Source organism: Suricata suricatta, chromosome 15 (assembly GCF_006229205.1).
Source record: "Suricata suricatta isolate VVHF042 chromosome 15, meerkat_22Aug2017_6uvM2_HiC, whole genome shotgun sequence".
Lineage (NCBI taxonomy): Eukaryota > Metazoa > Chordata > Mammalia > Carnivora > Herpestidae > Suricata > Suricata suricatta.
The window spans coordinates 49704168-49718968 of record NC_043714.1 but is presented as its reverse complement, the minus strand read 5'-3'; the positions used below and the strand labels follow the sequence as shown (position 1 = coordinate 49718968).

Genomic DNA, 14801 nt, shown 5'->3' with positions numbered 1-14801 from the left:
TTTTGTTTATGATGTAAGAGAGTGGTCCATGTTCAATCTTTTGCACACGGTTGTCTGTTTTCCCCAGCATCATATATTAAAGAATATATAATCAAACAATATATTAAAGGGATATTTACACAAAATAGTTATATGTCAGCTTTAAGCTGCCCATAGATGAGGTTAAGAGTTTCTATACAATCTGAATAATCTGGAAATTATTTTTGTGTTAATCTAGCTCAAATAGCTACTTTTCCCAGAAATTCTGCATTTTGATACATTTTGTCTTTTAGTGTATTTAGATAAACTGAGTTAATGTAAATAACACAAGGTAAGCATGGTGTAGGATAGATTACAGCAACTTTTTTGTTTTTTATGCATTAATAGGATTTATAAGTTTTATTTTTTAATCTTTTACTATTTTTGCATAAAATCAGTGGACTGTCGGAGTATTGTCAGTTTGAGGATTTTTATCAAGTCATTTAATTTCTTTTACTCTGTATATGTTCCCATTACTTAAAAGACACTGGACTGTTGCCACATTCTTTATTTCACTCTCAGAGTGATTGGTAGCCTGGATAACTTGAGATGCCATCAATAATTTATTAATACTTCTTGGACCCTATTTAGGTTTTTTTTGACTCGATTTAATACATGAAGGATCAGCAAGCACAATGCAAAGCAGTAAATCCCCCAAGTTGGATTGTGGATCAGAGCTTGCAGATATTTGTGGGTCTTGATGCATGTTGCCATATTGCCCTAGCCATGTTGGAATATGAGCTTAGAATATGGGTATAAAGGAAGGAAGGAAGGTAGAACTCCAAAAATTTCACTTGGAGTTATTATACAGAGTAGACTTTTCTCTCTTTTATGTTAAAATCTAACCTTAAATTTTCTTAAAAAAGATGTCCCTAAATCTCCAGCCTACAATAGTAAACTCTTGTGCATCTCACATAGCTCTTTCTTACTTTTTTCATCTTTACACTTAAAACAGTTTATATATTTTGGGAATGAAGGTATTGTCCTTTACTCCCCAACCCCTGGCTTAAACTTTATAAAAGTGGGGAACAGACTGTATTTTGTTGTTGCATCTAACAGTTCATATTTTGTTGAATGAATGCCAAGGGAGGAAGTTAATTGGTCTGGTTTGGCTCGCATGTTGTGTTCATGGGCGAGAATAATGGGAACTTGGAAAGTTAGGTTTTAGTTAAATTGTAGAGAACCATGAATGAGATATTTAGAAGTTTGCATTTTACTGTTCTGGTAGAAGGATTAGAAGGATTATGTTAAAGTTTTGAAGGGAATTTGGGAATAAACTGGTTAGTTGGTAATTATGTAAAATAGATTAAGGGGAGACTGAAGAGGTGGATGAGTTAAAAAACTAGGAAATAGTAATAGAGCTTGAACTAGAGAAGTGACTAGTATAGGAGTTGGACAGTAAATTTTTATTAATTGTCTCCTGTAAACTGGGCATTCTGCTAATTGCTAGGTAGATAGCAGTGAACAAAACTTTGGTACATGCTCTTTGGTTGCAAATACAGTGTATCATGAAAGCTGGTCCTCAACAAAAGAAAGTTACAGCTATTATGACTGCTCCAAAGAAAATAGAGGGGCTATGAAATCAAACAGATATATTCTAGTTTACAGAGCTGTCTTGGAAGGCTTATTTAGCTGAGACCCATGTAACTGCTACTTAAGAGAAGAAGATGGATGAGCCTTTTAAGCAAAAGGCACAGTATATGCAAAAGTTCTGAAGTGGTTAAAAACCTGGCAGATGTACTGAATAGCGGTTTAGTATGATGGAGGCGGGGTGGGGAGGAGTCTTTCAAGATGAGAGTAGAATGGTTAGATAAGAGGCAGTGGTTCAAGAGAGAATTACAGATCTTCGCAGTTAGACGTGGCAGCAAGAAGAGGAATCTACTAGAGAACCTAGGCTTCAAGACCATGTTTCATTATAACTTTAGTTACTTAAACAGCCTCATAGACAGGTTGTATATTATAATTCAAAAACACCTTTATAATACCAGCTTTACATAATTCATAGGTTACTGAGAATAATTCTCCTGTTTAAAATAGGATATAGTCATCTTAAACATTGAAATTTTAATATATTTAGTTTCTTTTGTACTTTACAAAGTGAAATGCTTTCACCTCACTTTAGATATATTTGGGGGGATGCAAGAGGCTCACAAAAGGTGAATTGCTATAGGAGGTGATAAAATAATGAGTATGTTTTGGAAAATCTGTTCTTTACATTTAGAGTTGAGCTTAAGTAAGAGTAGCAGACATTTGCTTACTGTAACAGTGCAAAGACAATGAAATTTAAACGTTTCTAAGATAAGTCAAGCATCAGCAGGAAACACAGGAGTTTATGGGAAACCACAGGAAACACCAGCTGCAGGAATTTTTACTAGTCAAAAACATGCCTGCTTGTTTAAGTAAATTGACGCAGTTCCCGATTTTTAGTAGCTTAAGTAAAATTAGGGTTATTAGAGAACAGTGATAAAGAGAATAAAATGAAACCCATGAAATTGAAATAATAGTCATGGATTAACTGTTTTTTCTGCTTGCTGATAGTGTTATATTTACAGCAAAATTGATCACAAAAACATAGAGAACAAAATTTTGCTACATAAATCCAGGGAGTTTTATGGTTGTTTGCTCAGTTTCATCATCAAGATGTTAACTCCAAGCATATTTTAAGGATAATATTTTTTAGGTTTGTTTATTTATTTATTTTGAGAGAGAGACATAGCAACCTGGGGAGGGACAGAGAGAGAGTCCCAAGCAGTCTCCCAACTGTCAGCACAGAGCTCTACATGAGGCTCAAACTCCCAAACTGTGAGATTGTGGCCTGAGCCAAAACCAACAAACAGCCAGATGCTTAACTGACTGAGCTACCCAGGCTCACCTTAAGGGTAAATTGTAAATGGTTATATCTTCATAGATTTATTTTTTAAATATTTTATAATAACCTAACAATTTTTACATTAAAAAAATTTTTTATGTTAATTTTTAGAGAGATAGAGATAGAGCGCAAGCAGAGGAGAGGTAGAGAGGGAGACACACAATCTGAAACAGGCCCAAGCTCTGAACTGTCAGCACAGACACAAGACTCGAACTCAGAATGGCAAGATCATGACCTGAGCTGAAGTTGGATACTTAACCCATTGAGCCACCCAGGCACCCCGTTAATTTTTATCTTTTGAATGAACTTCTTTTAACTCTTTTTCAGTAAATGCATAAAATAAGGATAGCATAGATAATACTATTCTCATAAGGGTATTTTTATAAATTCGATTATTTGTGTTGGAAACTCTGGAATTACATAATTATTTATTGCCAGTGTCTTGAAATCAGATCAAGAATTTTCGTTTATAATATTCTAAGGAAAACTGTAATATTGGTTCTAGTTCTTTTCTTCAAACCAGTGATAACATTAGAGGGCTAGTCCTGATAAATTGAACCATATAATGGTCTCTTTTTAACCTTGATCATCTCCGTAGCTCCCTCCTTTCTCTTTGTCTCTTTGTCCTGTCTTCCTCCCTCTTCTACCTTTCTCATTTTTTGTGTATGTGTATCTTTCTATTTCCTCTGAAATTCATTGGCCATTTATTGGCCATTGAGTTTTAGTTACTTCATTATATTATACTTACCACTGATGTTTCTTGTAGTAGGTTTAATTTGTATAATCATTATAAATCACAGAACCTTTTTCTAAGAGCATTACTAATTGAGCACCTGCAAGAAGCCAAAAGGATTTCTATAAATGTGAAATGCAACTCCCTCCCCTCAGGGGTCTTAGAGTCTGGTTGGTGAAATGGGATACATCATACACAGTTCTAGATAATAGCACAAACATGAATAGTGTAGTTCTTAAGTCATAGTATTTAAGAGAAGGTGATCCATAAATACCTGAAAGTCTATGCAGAGTGTGGTTCAGACTGTGGACATGAAACCAGGGTGTTAGACTCCATTAACTTTGTTTTTACTTTTTTCATTAGCATGTTGGCAGATAAACTGAACATGACTCCAGAAGAAGCTGAAAGATGGATCGTAAATTTGATTAGAAATGCAAGACTGGATGCCAAGATTGATTCTAAATTAGTGAGTATTATGTTAGTTATGCTACATCTTGGTATAAGTTTGCTGAATATTTTATATTTTTTTGGAAATTTTTCATTAGGACCTTTTATTCTTTTCTTTTAGAATTTTTGCTTTTGTTTTAAGGCAACAGCAACCACCTGTTTTTTTTGTTGCAAGAATTATATTATCATCTCTGTACAGTGCATGAAAATGTGTGTAGGTCAGGTAGTGGTGCGATACCATGCTGATAACTTACTGAGATACTCAGTTGTAGTATTACAGGATCAACATCCCTCTGTCTCATTTTAGGGCCATGTGGTTATGGGTAACAATGCTGTCTCACCCTATCAGCAAGTGATTGAAAAGACCAAAAGCCTTTCATTTAGAAGCCAGATGTTGGCCATGAATATTGAGAAGAAACTTAATCAGAATAGTAGGTCTGAGGTAAGAACCACATATTTTCTATTCTGTCTTGAATATTACATTATTACTTCTTACATGTGTGGTTTAGTATTGATCTTTGAAATTTTGATTTTATCTGATAACTCATATTTAACTATGTCAGAAAAAATATATATCCCCTCTTTTGGTAAAGATCATACATACTAGGTATTAAAGAAATTTGAACAGCCTTGTAATTTTGGAATCCCAAACCAGCTTTAATGCTTCTTAGCCATTGTGAATATGGTAACTGGAGGGTAGGAAGTTATTATTTTTAGGAAATGCAACTGCTTCCTAAAATAGACGGAACATTCAGACATCTCATGTGATTGAAATTTTAACAAAAGATTTGTATCCTTTGAGTAGTTCTTTCAAAGGAGAGAAGGAAGAATTGGGGAAATTATTGTTCATGACTGTTCCAGCCAAGTCTAGAATAACTCAACCTAAAAAAATAACTTCTATATGATGTTATTTTCTGTATGCTTAAAGACCAGTTTGTATTGACTTCTGTTACAATATTGGTGGTACTGTCATTATACTTTATAATTGGTCAAAAACTTTCAGATGGTATTTTGATATTTTGTTGTTATAAGTGGCACAATTTAGAAATTGCAGAGGTTATTAAAATCTTAGAGAGTGGTTTGGCCAGAAGTACTGAAAGGAAATGCAGTATCACTTTCTAAGTTAGGTTTTTCAGAAAGTACTTTCTTCTAACCCTGTCAATTTCTCTTTGCGTGTTTTAGGCTCCTAACTGGGCAACTCAGGACTCTGGCTTTTACTGAAGAAGTGTATAAAGACAAGATGAAAAAACTATAAGGATGAAATAATAAAATCATTATATAAAGGATGACATACATTTTAGAAACAACATTGTGTATACATTTGGGGGAATTTGAATAAAATTGACTGTGTTTCAATTTATCTTGCATATTTCCTTGTGTATAGACGTGTGTATTCTTTTTACTTTCCATTTAGAATAATTATAGATTCACAGAAAGTTTTGAAAATAGTACAGAGAAGTCTCTTGTAGCCTAAACCTATTTCACCCCAGTTTTTCATCTGTGTTACTAGGATACATTACCACAATGTGTAAATAACTCTATGCCATTTTATCATTTGTGTAAATTTGTATAACCCTAAGTGCAGTCAAGATCAATAACTACCTTCTTTTCTCTAACATCATGGTATGTGAGGTTGATTATTCCTTGTCACGTCTTCTCACAAGACTTTGAGGATAAAGCCATTCCTGGCCAAGAAACAAAAGCAGAATTGCCCCATTCCCAAGTGGATTCAGATGAAACTAGTAATAAAATGAGGCACAACTCCAAGAGGAGGTGTTGGAGAACCAGGCTGGGTCTATAAGGGGCTGTACATGGCATAGCACACATATTTATGCTGCATCAAGGTCATGTGCTTGTATCCTATCACTCTATAAACATCACTACTAACTGAAAAATAGTTTTATCAGGGAAATGACTTTTCTGTTACTAGGCTTCTGCACCACTGGGTTGGTGAGAACTTTTATTTGAAAAAAATAACATAAAGAACTATCATTATCATGAACTTCTCCCTCATGCTATTTCCTTCATGTTTATACTTAACCTCTACCACCTCTAACCCCTGGAAACCACTAATCTGTCCTCCATCTCTATAATTTTTTCATTATGAGAATATTCTAGAAATGGAGTTCTGCAACATATACAAGGATAAAAGATATGTGCATATTGGTTTTTTATTTGGTGTCTGATCAGGTCACCCTCAGCCTGCAGTTAAGTTTAAAGAATTTGGCCCATGTGCTGTGATTTCAGACCCTTGGTTTATTAGTTCTAAACTGTAGCCCAAAGGTGCTCAAATGAGCGGGAGGATTGTTGGTTACGATAATTCAGATGCTAATTTTTTATTTATCTATTGCCAGTGGATCATCTCTAGTACAAAATGGACCAAGTTTCTAAAATACCAAAAAGTGGCATATCAGGAACTAGATTGAAAACAGGCTGTTCTTATTTTGTGTAGAGGAGCTAATTCCGTGAAACAGAAGTACAAATCTATAAAAACTAGAGATAGTTACACAAAACTATGTAGAACTGCATATCCTACTCAAGTTATACAGAAATGTGAAGGATGTTAAGATGCCTGTTTACCTCTTCACAAGTGACCCAAGGGCAAAAAGCAACATTAGTGACTTTTTATCTTAAGACTGTAGCTCAACCAAACCACATTAATGGCAAGGATTTCTAGGTGATTACGCAGCAGCTAAATGCAAGCCTAACAGTTACTTAATGTGCTTTAGTGGACCAGTAAAAAAACAACTCAGGAAAGATAAGAAGCTAAAATTAAGCATTTACTATGTATCAGGCACTTTCACATTTATGTCTTTAGAGAAGGAAAACTAACATTTGAGTGCCTGGAAACACTGAAATTTTGGTGCTAATATTTGTATATTATTGATGAGGAAACAGATACTCAAAGTCACACCTAGTAAATATTCAAGCAGCTAATTGAAAACAAACTTTTTCAGTTATACCCCACTGCCCTTTGTTACATCATTATTCCCTTAAATTTACAAAGGGAAAGGAGGATCTTGATCCACAACACTGTTCAAGTCTCTTGGCACCATTATCTTCAAATGAGAGTAAAGGATGTTCTATTTTTTCTACCAGTATAATCATTGGATCCTAGTGACCCCACACACACACAAAAAATCTATTTGGAACAGACAAAACTTTGATGAACAACATCTCTTTGATTTTTTTTTCTATTTATGGTTTGCTCCTTCAAGGTTATCCATTATATGAATAATTAATGTTCACTTTTCCTACCACTTTTTGCTTTTCACATATTGCTGCCCTTTGAACTTGAAAGGTGATGCCACTATAGATTACTAGTATCAATCAGAAAAAAAACTATAATGGCCATTTTTACACATTACCAACATTTGTTCATTGTTAAAATGCATTTTTTGAAGCTTGCATAAAATAATTATCTGGTTCTGAATTTAACCTTAACAGGTAAACTGTCCCAGTAAAGATGTTGAGCCCAAGCTATGCACTGATTAACTTTCTTTTTTTGTGCCCTGTACTTTTATTCGTTTGTACTTAATAGACCCTCCTATGTGTCAGCAACTTTTACAGACACTGAGAACACATTAAAGAACAAGAGTTCATGAAGCTTATATTAAGTAAGTAGTTGCTTGTGTATTTTTAAAAAAAGTTTGTATTCACAAGCATATGTGTTTATGCCTTTTAAAATATATACAAGTTAAATACATAAAATATATAAATATTAAAAATAAAAACCAATGCTCTTTTACAGTGTCTCCTACCTGCTACTCTTAAGAAATAGGATGGTCTTAGTAACTGAAGAGCTTGTGGGCCTCTCATTAATTGTATTTTCCTCAGCTCTGGAGAAGCAACACTACCATGACTTGTGTTTTGTGTTGTGTTCCTTTGTTTTTCTATATGGTTTTATTGTACACACATAGACCTGCACACACACATACCTAAGAATGTTTTTGCATGTTTTTGACATGTACTTAATTGAAATCATACTTTGAAATCTATTGCTTACTTTTCCAGCACTGAGGTTCATCTGTATGGATATATTCATGTTGGTGTATCAGCCATAATCCATTCTTTTTCACTGCTTTGTAGTATTCTATTATCTGAATATTCCATTTAATTCATTCTGTGTGTTGATGAGCACATTGTGTTCCGAGGTTCTTATTTTATCTAGAGTATTCAGAACCAGTCTGACAATTGTTACTTTTAACTGGTGAGTTAAATCCATTTCCTTTTATTATGATTACTAATCTATACGAGTTTATTGCTACCATCTTATTTATGGACTTTCTATTTGTCTCATTTTGGTGTTTTTACCCCACCCCATTTCTTCCCTTCTTATGGTTTGATTTTTCTCACTTTAGTTGGGCAACTAAACATTTTATTTCTACTGATCATCTTAGACATTTTAATGTGTTTTCTAACTTCATGTCCTAAAATTATCTCTACCCCTTCCCAACAATATCAGGAAGATTTTACTGCAGTGATCTTCCTCCCCAGCAACTAAACATTTTATTTCTACTGATCATCTTAGACATTTTAATGTGTTTTCTAACTTCATGTCCTAAAATTATCTCTACCCCTTCCCAACAATATCAGGAAGATTTTACTGCAGTGATCTTCCTCCCCACTTTGTGTCCATATTCTGTTCTTTTTATTGTACTTTACAAATTAAACATTATTTTATACAATAATGCCTTTTTCTTGTTCATTCTTTTTGTAATGAGACTTTAGTTGGGTTGCTTTTCGGATCTCTTCATTAGTGTTCTACAATTTCACTATGATGTGTCTAAGTGTGAACTTTATATTGGTTGAGATTCTTGGTCTTCTGATTCTGAAATGGCTTTTGTCTTGCATTAGTTCTAGAAAATTATTTTTTTAGATAATTCTTCCTGGTTCATCAGGTTTTTCTTTGTTTTTGAGTTCCCCAAGGAAACCTCCCCATTTTTTATCTCTGTCACCTATGCTCCATTGCATTTTGCATAATTTCCTCAGATCTTTCCAGTTAATGACTGGAAAAAAGATCTTAAACCTCCATTTAGTTTCTTCTTTCAATGATTTTTTCTTCATCTTTGATGGTTTCTTTTTTACCATTTTTCAATGTCAACTTGTATTCTTTAAACTTATTTTATTTTTGTTTTGAATCCATCTACTCCTATGCCACCATGGTTCTTGCCCGGGCTAGTATCCATCATCTGGTGAATACAGTATCTTCTGAATTATTCTCCAAATAACTATGCTTGACCCCCATTTCTACCTGTTTTCCAAATTATAGTTACCTTTTCAAAAATCTGAGCATTTTTCTTCCCTGATTAAAATTCTTCCATGGCTCCCTATTGTTCTTAACCTAAGGACTGAATTCTTGGGGCCCCTGGGTGGCTCAGTTGGTTAAGCCTCCGGCTTCGGCTCAGGTCATGATCTCATGGTTTGTGGGTTTGAGCCCCGCGTCGGGCTCTGTGCTGACAGCTAGCTCAGAGCCTGGAGCCTGCTTCAGATTCTGTGTCTCCCTCTCTCTGACCCTCCCCTGCTCACACTGTCTCTACCTCTCAAAAATAAATAACCATAAATTTTTTTTTAAAAAGACTGAATTCTTTTAACATGGCTCTAATTATCTGCTATTTTCTTGCTGTGTCAACCTCATGTCATGCCACCCTCCAGCCCCACTGGCCTCCTCTCAGACCTTCAAGCTATGTTGACTGCTGCAGAGTAAGAAAAATACTTCACATCATGATCCAATACTATAAAAAAATAAATACTTATTTTTGATTGATGGAAGTTTTATGAAACAATACCCACCCTTAGTATATATAATGATTTCTAACTTGTTGTTGTTCTAATAGTTATTATGTACCATAAGTTGATTTCATAATCCACCAGTTGGATTGTGGACATTTGAAAAGTACTGCTCTAAAGAACAATAATCCTTCCTATGCTTTGATTTTTGCAATATTGTTCCCTCTGCCTGGGAATGAATTTTCTCTTCCTTTAACCCCCACTTTGCATGCACACATGCATTTATAGTTTGTATTTTATTTATCCTCCAGAACTCAAATATCAAGGAAAACTTGACATTTCCTTTCTGTAGGAAACTTTTTCTTACCTCTAGACTAGGCTAGATATAGTCTTGTATTATTTACCCCACTTGGAATTATACTATTATTACTTTATAAATTTTGTAATTACTTGATTAATGTCTTATACTGTCATTTGCATTTGTTTATGGATATCTGTCTTATTCATTACTGAATCCCTAATGCTTGGCCCCATATTAGGCCCTTGAGAAGTTATTGAATAAATGGAACAAATGAATGAATGAATCCTGTTCAGAATGGCATAATGGAAAAAAAATGTGGACTTAATGAAAAATAAATAAACGTACCTATCCAAAATCTTTAATTTTCATCCTATCGAGTAATCTCAAACAAAATCACAGATTTCCTATTCATTGATTTCCTAATCTAATGGCAATATTAGCTGCTTTGCATGCCTGGTTACTGGAGATAAGAAACAAACAAACAAAAGACGGTCACATCCTTTTTTTGTTTTTTGTTTTAGTTTTCATGAATATACAGTTGATGTCTGTGACAGACACACAAACATACTATATAGTAAGTGCTATTTTGTGTGAAAACAGGGAGTGTTTCTATAAGATTTTTTTTTAATGGTTAAGGTCAATTGAAGACTTGCAAAAATCATTACTAACTGCAATTTATGAAATGCTTCAAAACTTCTCTTTCTCTTAGGGTTGGCTCTTTCTCGGCAATGATGGAAATAAAAAGAGAGACAGATATACATGACCTCAGACGTTTTCCTTCCTCTCTACTACCCAATGATTAGGAAAACCACTGGACAGCAGATAAATCTATTGATTTCCAAATTCACAATATTGTGAACTCATGTTCTTTGCCTGCCTACTGTTGATCCTCACATATGACCAGTTTGGTTTTTGTTTTTTTTTTTTTTTCCAGCTGGTAGATGTGTAGACCAAGAAAGGGATACAGGTATCTTCCAAGTATCCTAAAGAGGTCATGTGGGAAGTAAATCTTTCTGGTTCTGGTACCACTGCTAACCCAGGAGCAATTGAAAACCCAAATTGGATTCACCTCCACAGTAAAAAGGTCAGAAGTAAAATACTAAGCATAAAGACCATCAGTAAGAAAAGTAATCAAGGCCAGAGCCAAACTATCTGCTAGAGTGAAATGTTTAAAACTTTCTTGAGGCTTTATTTGGATTCTTAGAAAATAGCCTGCTTTTAAACTGTTTTGTGTGTTTTTTATGCATAATTTACTCCCATGCATTTTAAATTCTCTCAAAGATCAAGCCATCCTCTGGAAAAGTGTTAATTTTCTGGAGAGGTAGCACAAACACTGTTATATTTTGTTAATTGTTCATTTCATGTATTTAATAAACTGTTTGACTCTTAGAATCTGCAAGAAATAACATTAACCTAAGGCATCTCCTATTTTGGTTCTGAGACTCTGACTTTTGTGCTGACTTCCATTTAGTCTGTTGGGATTGGGAGAACAATGCCAGACTGATTCATTTGTTTTTAAGTGTTGTGAGGACAATTGAGGGGTAAAGAGAAGTTACTGTTTTGAACTGGGAAGCAGCTTGGGCACTTAGGCACAACTCCACTAAGGCAACTCAGTGAATAAACTAAGTGTGCGTATATGTGTAAGTCTGATTGCTTACAGGTATACATCTAATATCCCATGTTGATCAGTGATAGACCCCAGCTGTTTGAAGACCAGAGACATGGTTTATTCAGAGAGGCATGGAAGGAAAACTGGTTCACATGAAGACATTTAAACAAGACTTGAAATCTGGCAGCTCTCCTAGGGGAATAAAATACTATTGGATTACACTTATTTATGGACCTTTATTCTTTTTCATTGCCCTTTAAGCACAATAACCATGATACATGTTCATCTTTGTACTCCCCAAACAGTAGGCATGAAAATAGATATTGTAGAGATTTACTCACTCCTTCACTACCCATTCATTCATTCAGGTACACAGGGGATGTTTAGGAAATACTGAAGCAGCAGTCTAGTAGAGAGGGCATTGCTGTGAGTCTCTGTGGTAGATATCCTTTGGGATTATGCAGTTTTTCACTTCATTTTAAAGACAAATGGTCTGCATAAAGAGGAAGCCCATGATTAGCTTTGTATCTTTGTTCGGTTAGCTAATCGGGGCAGAACTGTTGGTCCATCTGTGCATAAGCCAGTTAGTGTTTCTCCATTCTTAGCCACAGATTGCACCTTGAACCTTTGCCAGCTGTTTCCTAAGTGCATGCCATTGGATGTGAGGGAGACCTGAAAAGAGTACAGATAGATCAGCTTAAAATCATCACAGCTTTTAAAAACAAAACAAACAAAGCATAAAGCATGAATCTCATAATGGTAGATCAGAAGTTTTATCTTATATTCAAAGGTCAGCTGCCATATGTGTGGCAGTGTAATCACTACATGATAGGAACAGAAGTTAAGAAGCTGTGACAAAAAAAGTATTAGAACTCTTATTATCCTTTTTTATTTAAAATGTTAAATATCTGCTGACAAGTTAGTATAACTAGTCCTAGAAAAAGTTGGGCAGAATGTGGATGGTCTCATTGGTTCAGAAATTGCCCAGTGCTCTACATAACCAGTATGCCTCCGAAATTCGTAGATGATGTGATTAGACTACATTCTTGGTTATCTGGTAATAACTCCCTTTCTGTGGTACTTGGGGCCTTGTTCTTTGAAGATTTGTAGAACTCAAATGAGGTTTCGCCTATAATCAATAAAAATTTATCTTATTTGCTTCATATTTTCACTTTTACTTAACAGTCATGCACATTATTTCAAGTGAATCTCTAAACAACTTTGTAAGTTAAACATTATTCCTTGGGTTTACCATCTGGTCACCTGGCAAACTCCTTGTCTGACATTAGCGACTTACGGAACTCAGGGAAGAATAGTTCACTATAAAAAACTGACTAAAAAAAGGATAGCCCCATACTGACAAAATTATCACTTTTATAAGATGCTACATTCTCTTATTAGGAAAGAGAATCAATTTTAAGTGAAATTATCATTCACCAAAATTTTTAAAAATTACTGAAAGTTTGATCACTTCTAGAGCATCTAAAGAAAATAAAAGTGAAAGAACTCTTTGGCATCTCTGGATATTTGAACAGACAAGGAAGAACTGTAGGGTTTTTTTTTTTTCTTCTTCTTCTCTTTCTTTTTTTTTTTTTAAGCTAAATTATCCTAAGAACACTCTGCTCCAACATAGGAATGCCAGTGGAATAAGAGATGGTAACACAAGATGCACCAGGAGACTCGAGGTTTTGTGTGTTTGAAACTTATATTCTAGTATAATGACTAAATTGTAGAGAAGCAAAACTAATGTGTGTGTGTGTTTTTAAATTTGCCCAATGTTTTTTTGGTTCTGTCTTCTAGGAGCAGACAAACTTCTGTTTTTTTGTTTGTTTGCTTGTTTGTTTTTAAAGGTCACTTCAATTTTTAGAACAGTATAAGAGAATGAAAATTAAAAAGTTATACTACATTAGAACAATATATTTGCTCAACATAGAAATGCCAAAGGCTCATAAAGGTATACAGTGATATGCAGTGTTTTCTTTCACATAATTTATTTAAATTGGCAGGACTTTTTTTTTGTCTTTTAACTTTTAATTTCACTATAAACAAAAGTGAAATAAATACAATGGTTGTTATCAACTGAATGCCAGATGAAATCTCAGTATTTAAAAAAATATAGATCTCTTCTTATAAACTTGCTTTTGATTTTAATTCAAGAATAATTATGCTGGATTCTGATGTATGACTGGACCAAAAAAACAACATGTGGTTGTGTGTTTTGGCATATGTTCTTCCAGCTTTTTCAGTGATTGACATGATAACCAATAAAGGGAATTTAGATTCAAAGTCCTTTTTCTGTACAATATTCTAATCATCACCAAAGAATAATTCTAACACCTATTGGTTACTTTTACTTGAAGACGTTATGTGTATACACATGTCAATGACTTTATTTTTTTAAGGTTTTTTTTTTTTTTTTGAGAGAGCGTGGAGGAGGGACAAAGAGAGAGGAAGAGACAGAATACCAAGGAGGCCCCACACTGCCAGCTCAGAGCCCAGCAGGGGGCTCAACCCCCCCGGAACCGTGAGATCATGACCTGAGCAGAGGTCAGGAGTCACACGCTTAACCAACTGAACCACCCAGGCGCCTCACATATCAATGGCTTTAAGTGGTGGAGAATATGGATATGGAATTCAGAGCAGATACCTGCATAATATCATGCTTCTTTCCAGCTCCACAGTTGTTAACAAAAAAAATTTGGGGTAAGTAAGAATGAAATAAGTAAAAATATAATGTTTTTGTAACAGATTTATTTCCATCATTCATATTTATAGCATGCCCCTGAGAGTGGACTTAAGCTTATAAACCATAGTTTTAAGAAAAGTCTAGATTTTACTATCAAATAGAGAAGTGAGTGTTATGCAATCAACGAAACACTGTTGTGCAATAATTAAAGAATTTTTAAACTGAAGATTAAATTGGAATGTTGTTATAAACATAAGGGAAATGGCCAACATTTTTCTTTGTATCAAAAGAAAAGTCATTTCTAAAAATAAGCACCCTTTTTGTGATGACCCTTTAAAATAGTTTTAAGTGATTTCAATCACAGATGAGCTTTTGAGTCTGTAGCACTTTGCTGTAAGTGGTTTGCTC

The 14801-nt window shown here is 34.4% G+C and overlaps 1 protein-coding gene, 1 long non-coding RNA gene and 1 pseudogene across 2 annotated transcripts in view; all 3 read left to right on the top strand.

Annotated features, from left to right (window-relative positions):
• EIF3E (eukaryotic translation initiation factor 3 subunit E) overlaps positions 1-5434 on the top strand; it is a 45295-nt gene extending 39861 nt beyond the window's left edge. The window contains exons 11-13 of the mRNA XM_029923475.1: positions 3984-4086; positions 4375-4509; positions 5250-5434. Coding sequence (XP_029779335.1) covers positions 3984-4086; positions 4375-4509; positions 5250-5288 — 277 coding nt within the window. The 3' untranslated portion in view covers positions 5289-5434. The remainder of the gene's footprint in view (positions 1-3983; positions 4087-4374; positions 4510-5249) is intronic.
• A 276-nt stretch (positions 5435-5710) lies between these two features.
• Positions 5711-5921, top strand: LOC115278837 (annotated as a pseudogene).
• Positions 5922-7840: 1919 nt separating this feature from the next.
• LOC115279258 lies at positions 7841-10845 on the top strand. Its single transcript, XR_003903310.1, has 3 exons — positions 7841-8277; positions 9723-9770; positions 10808-10845. It is a non-coding gene; the product is annotated as an uncharacterized LOC115279258 (long non-coding RNA).
• The last annotated feature ends 3956 nt before the right edge of the window (positions 10846-14801 follow it).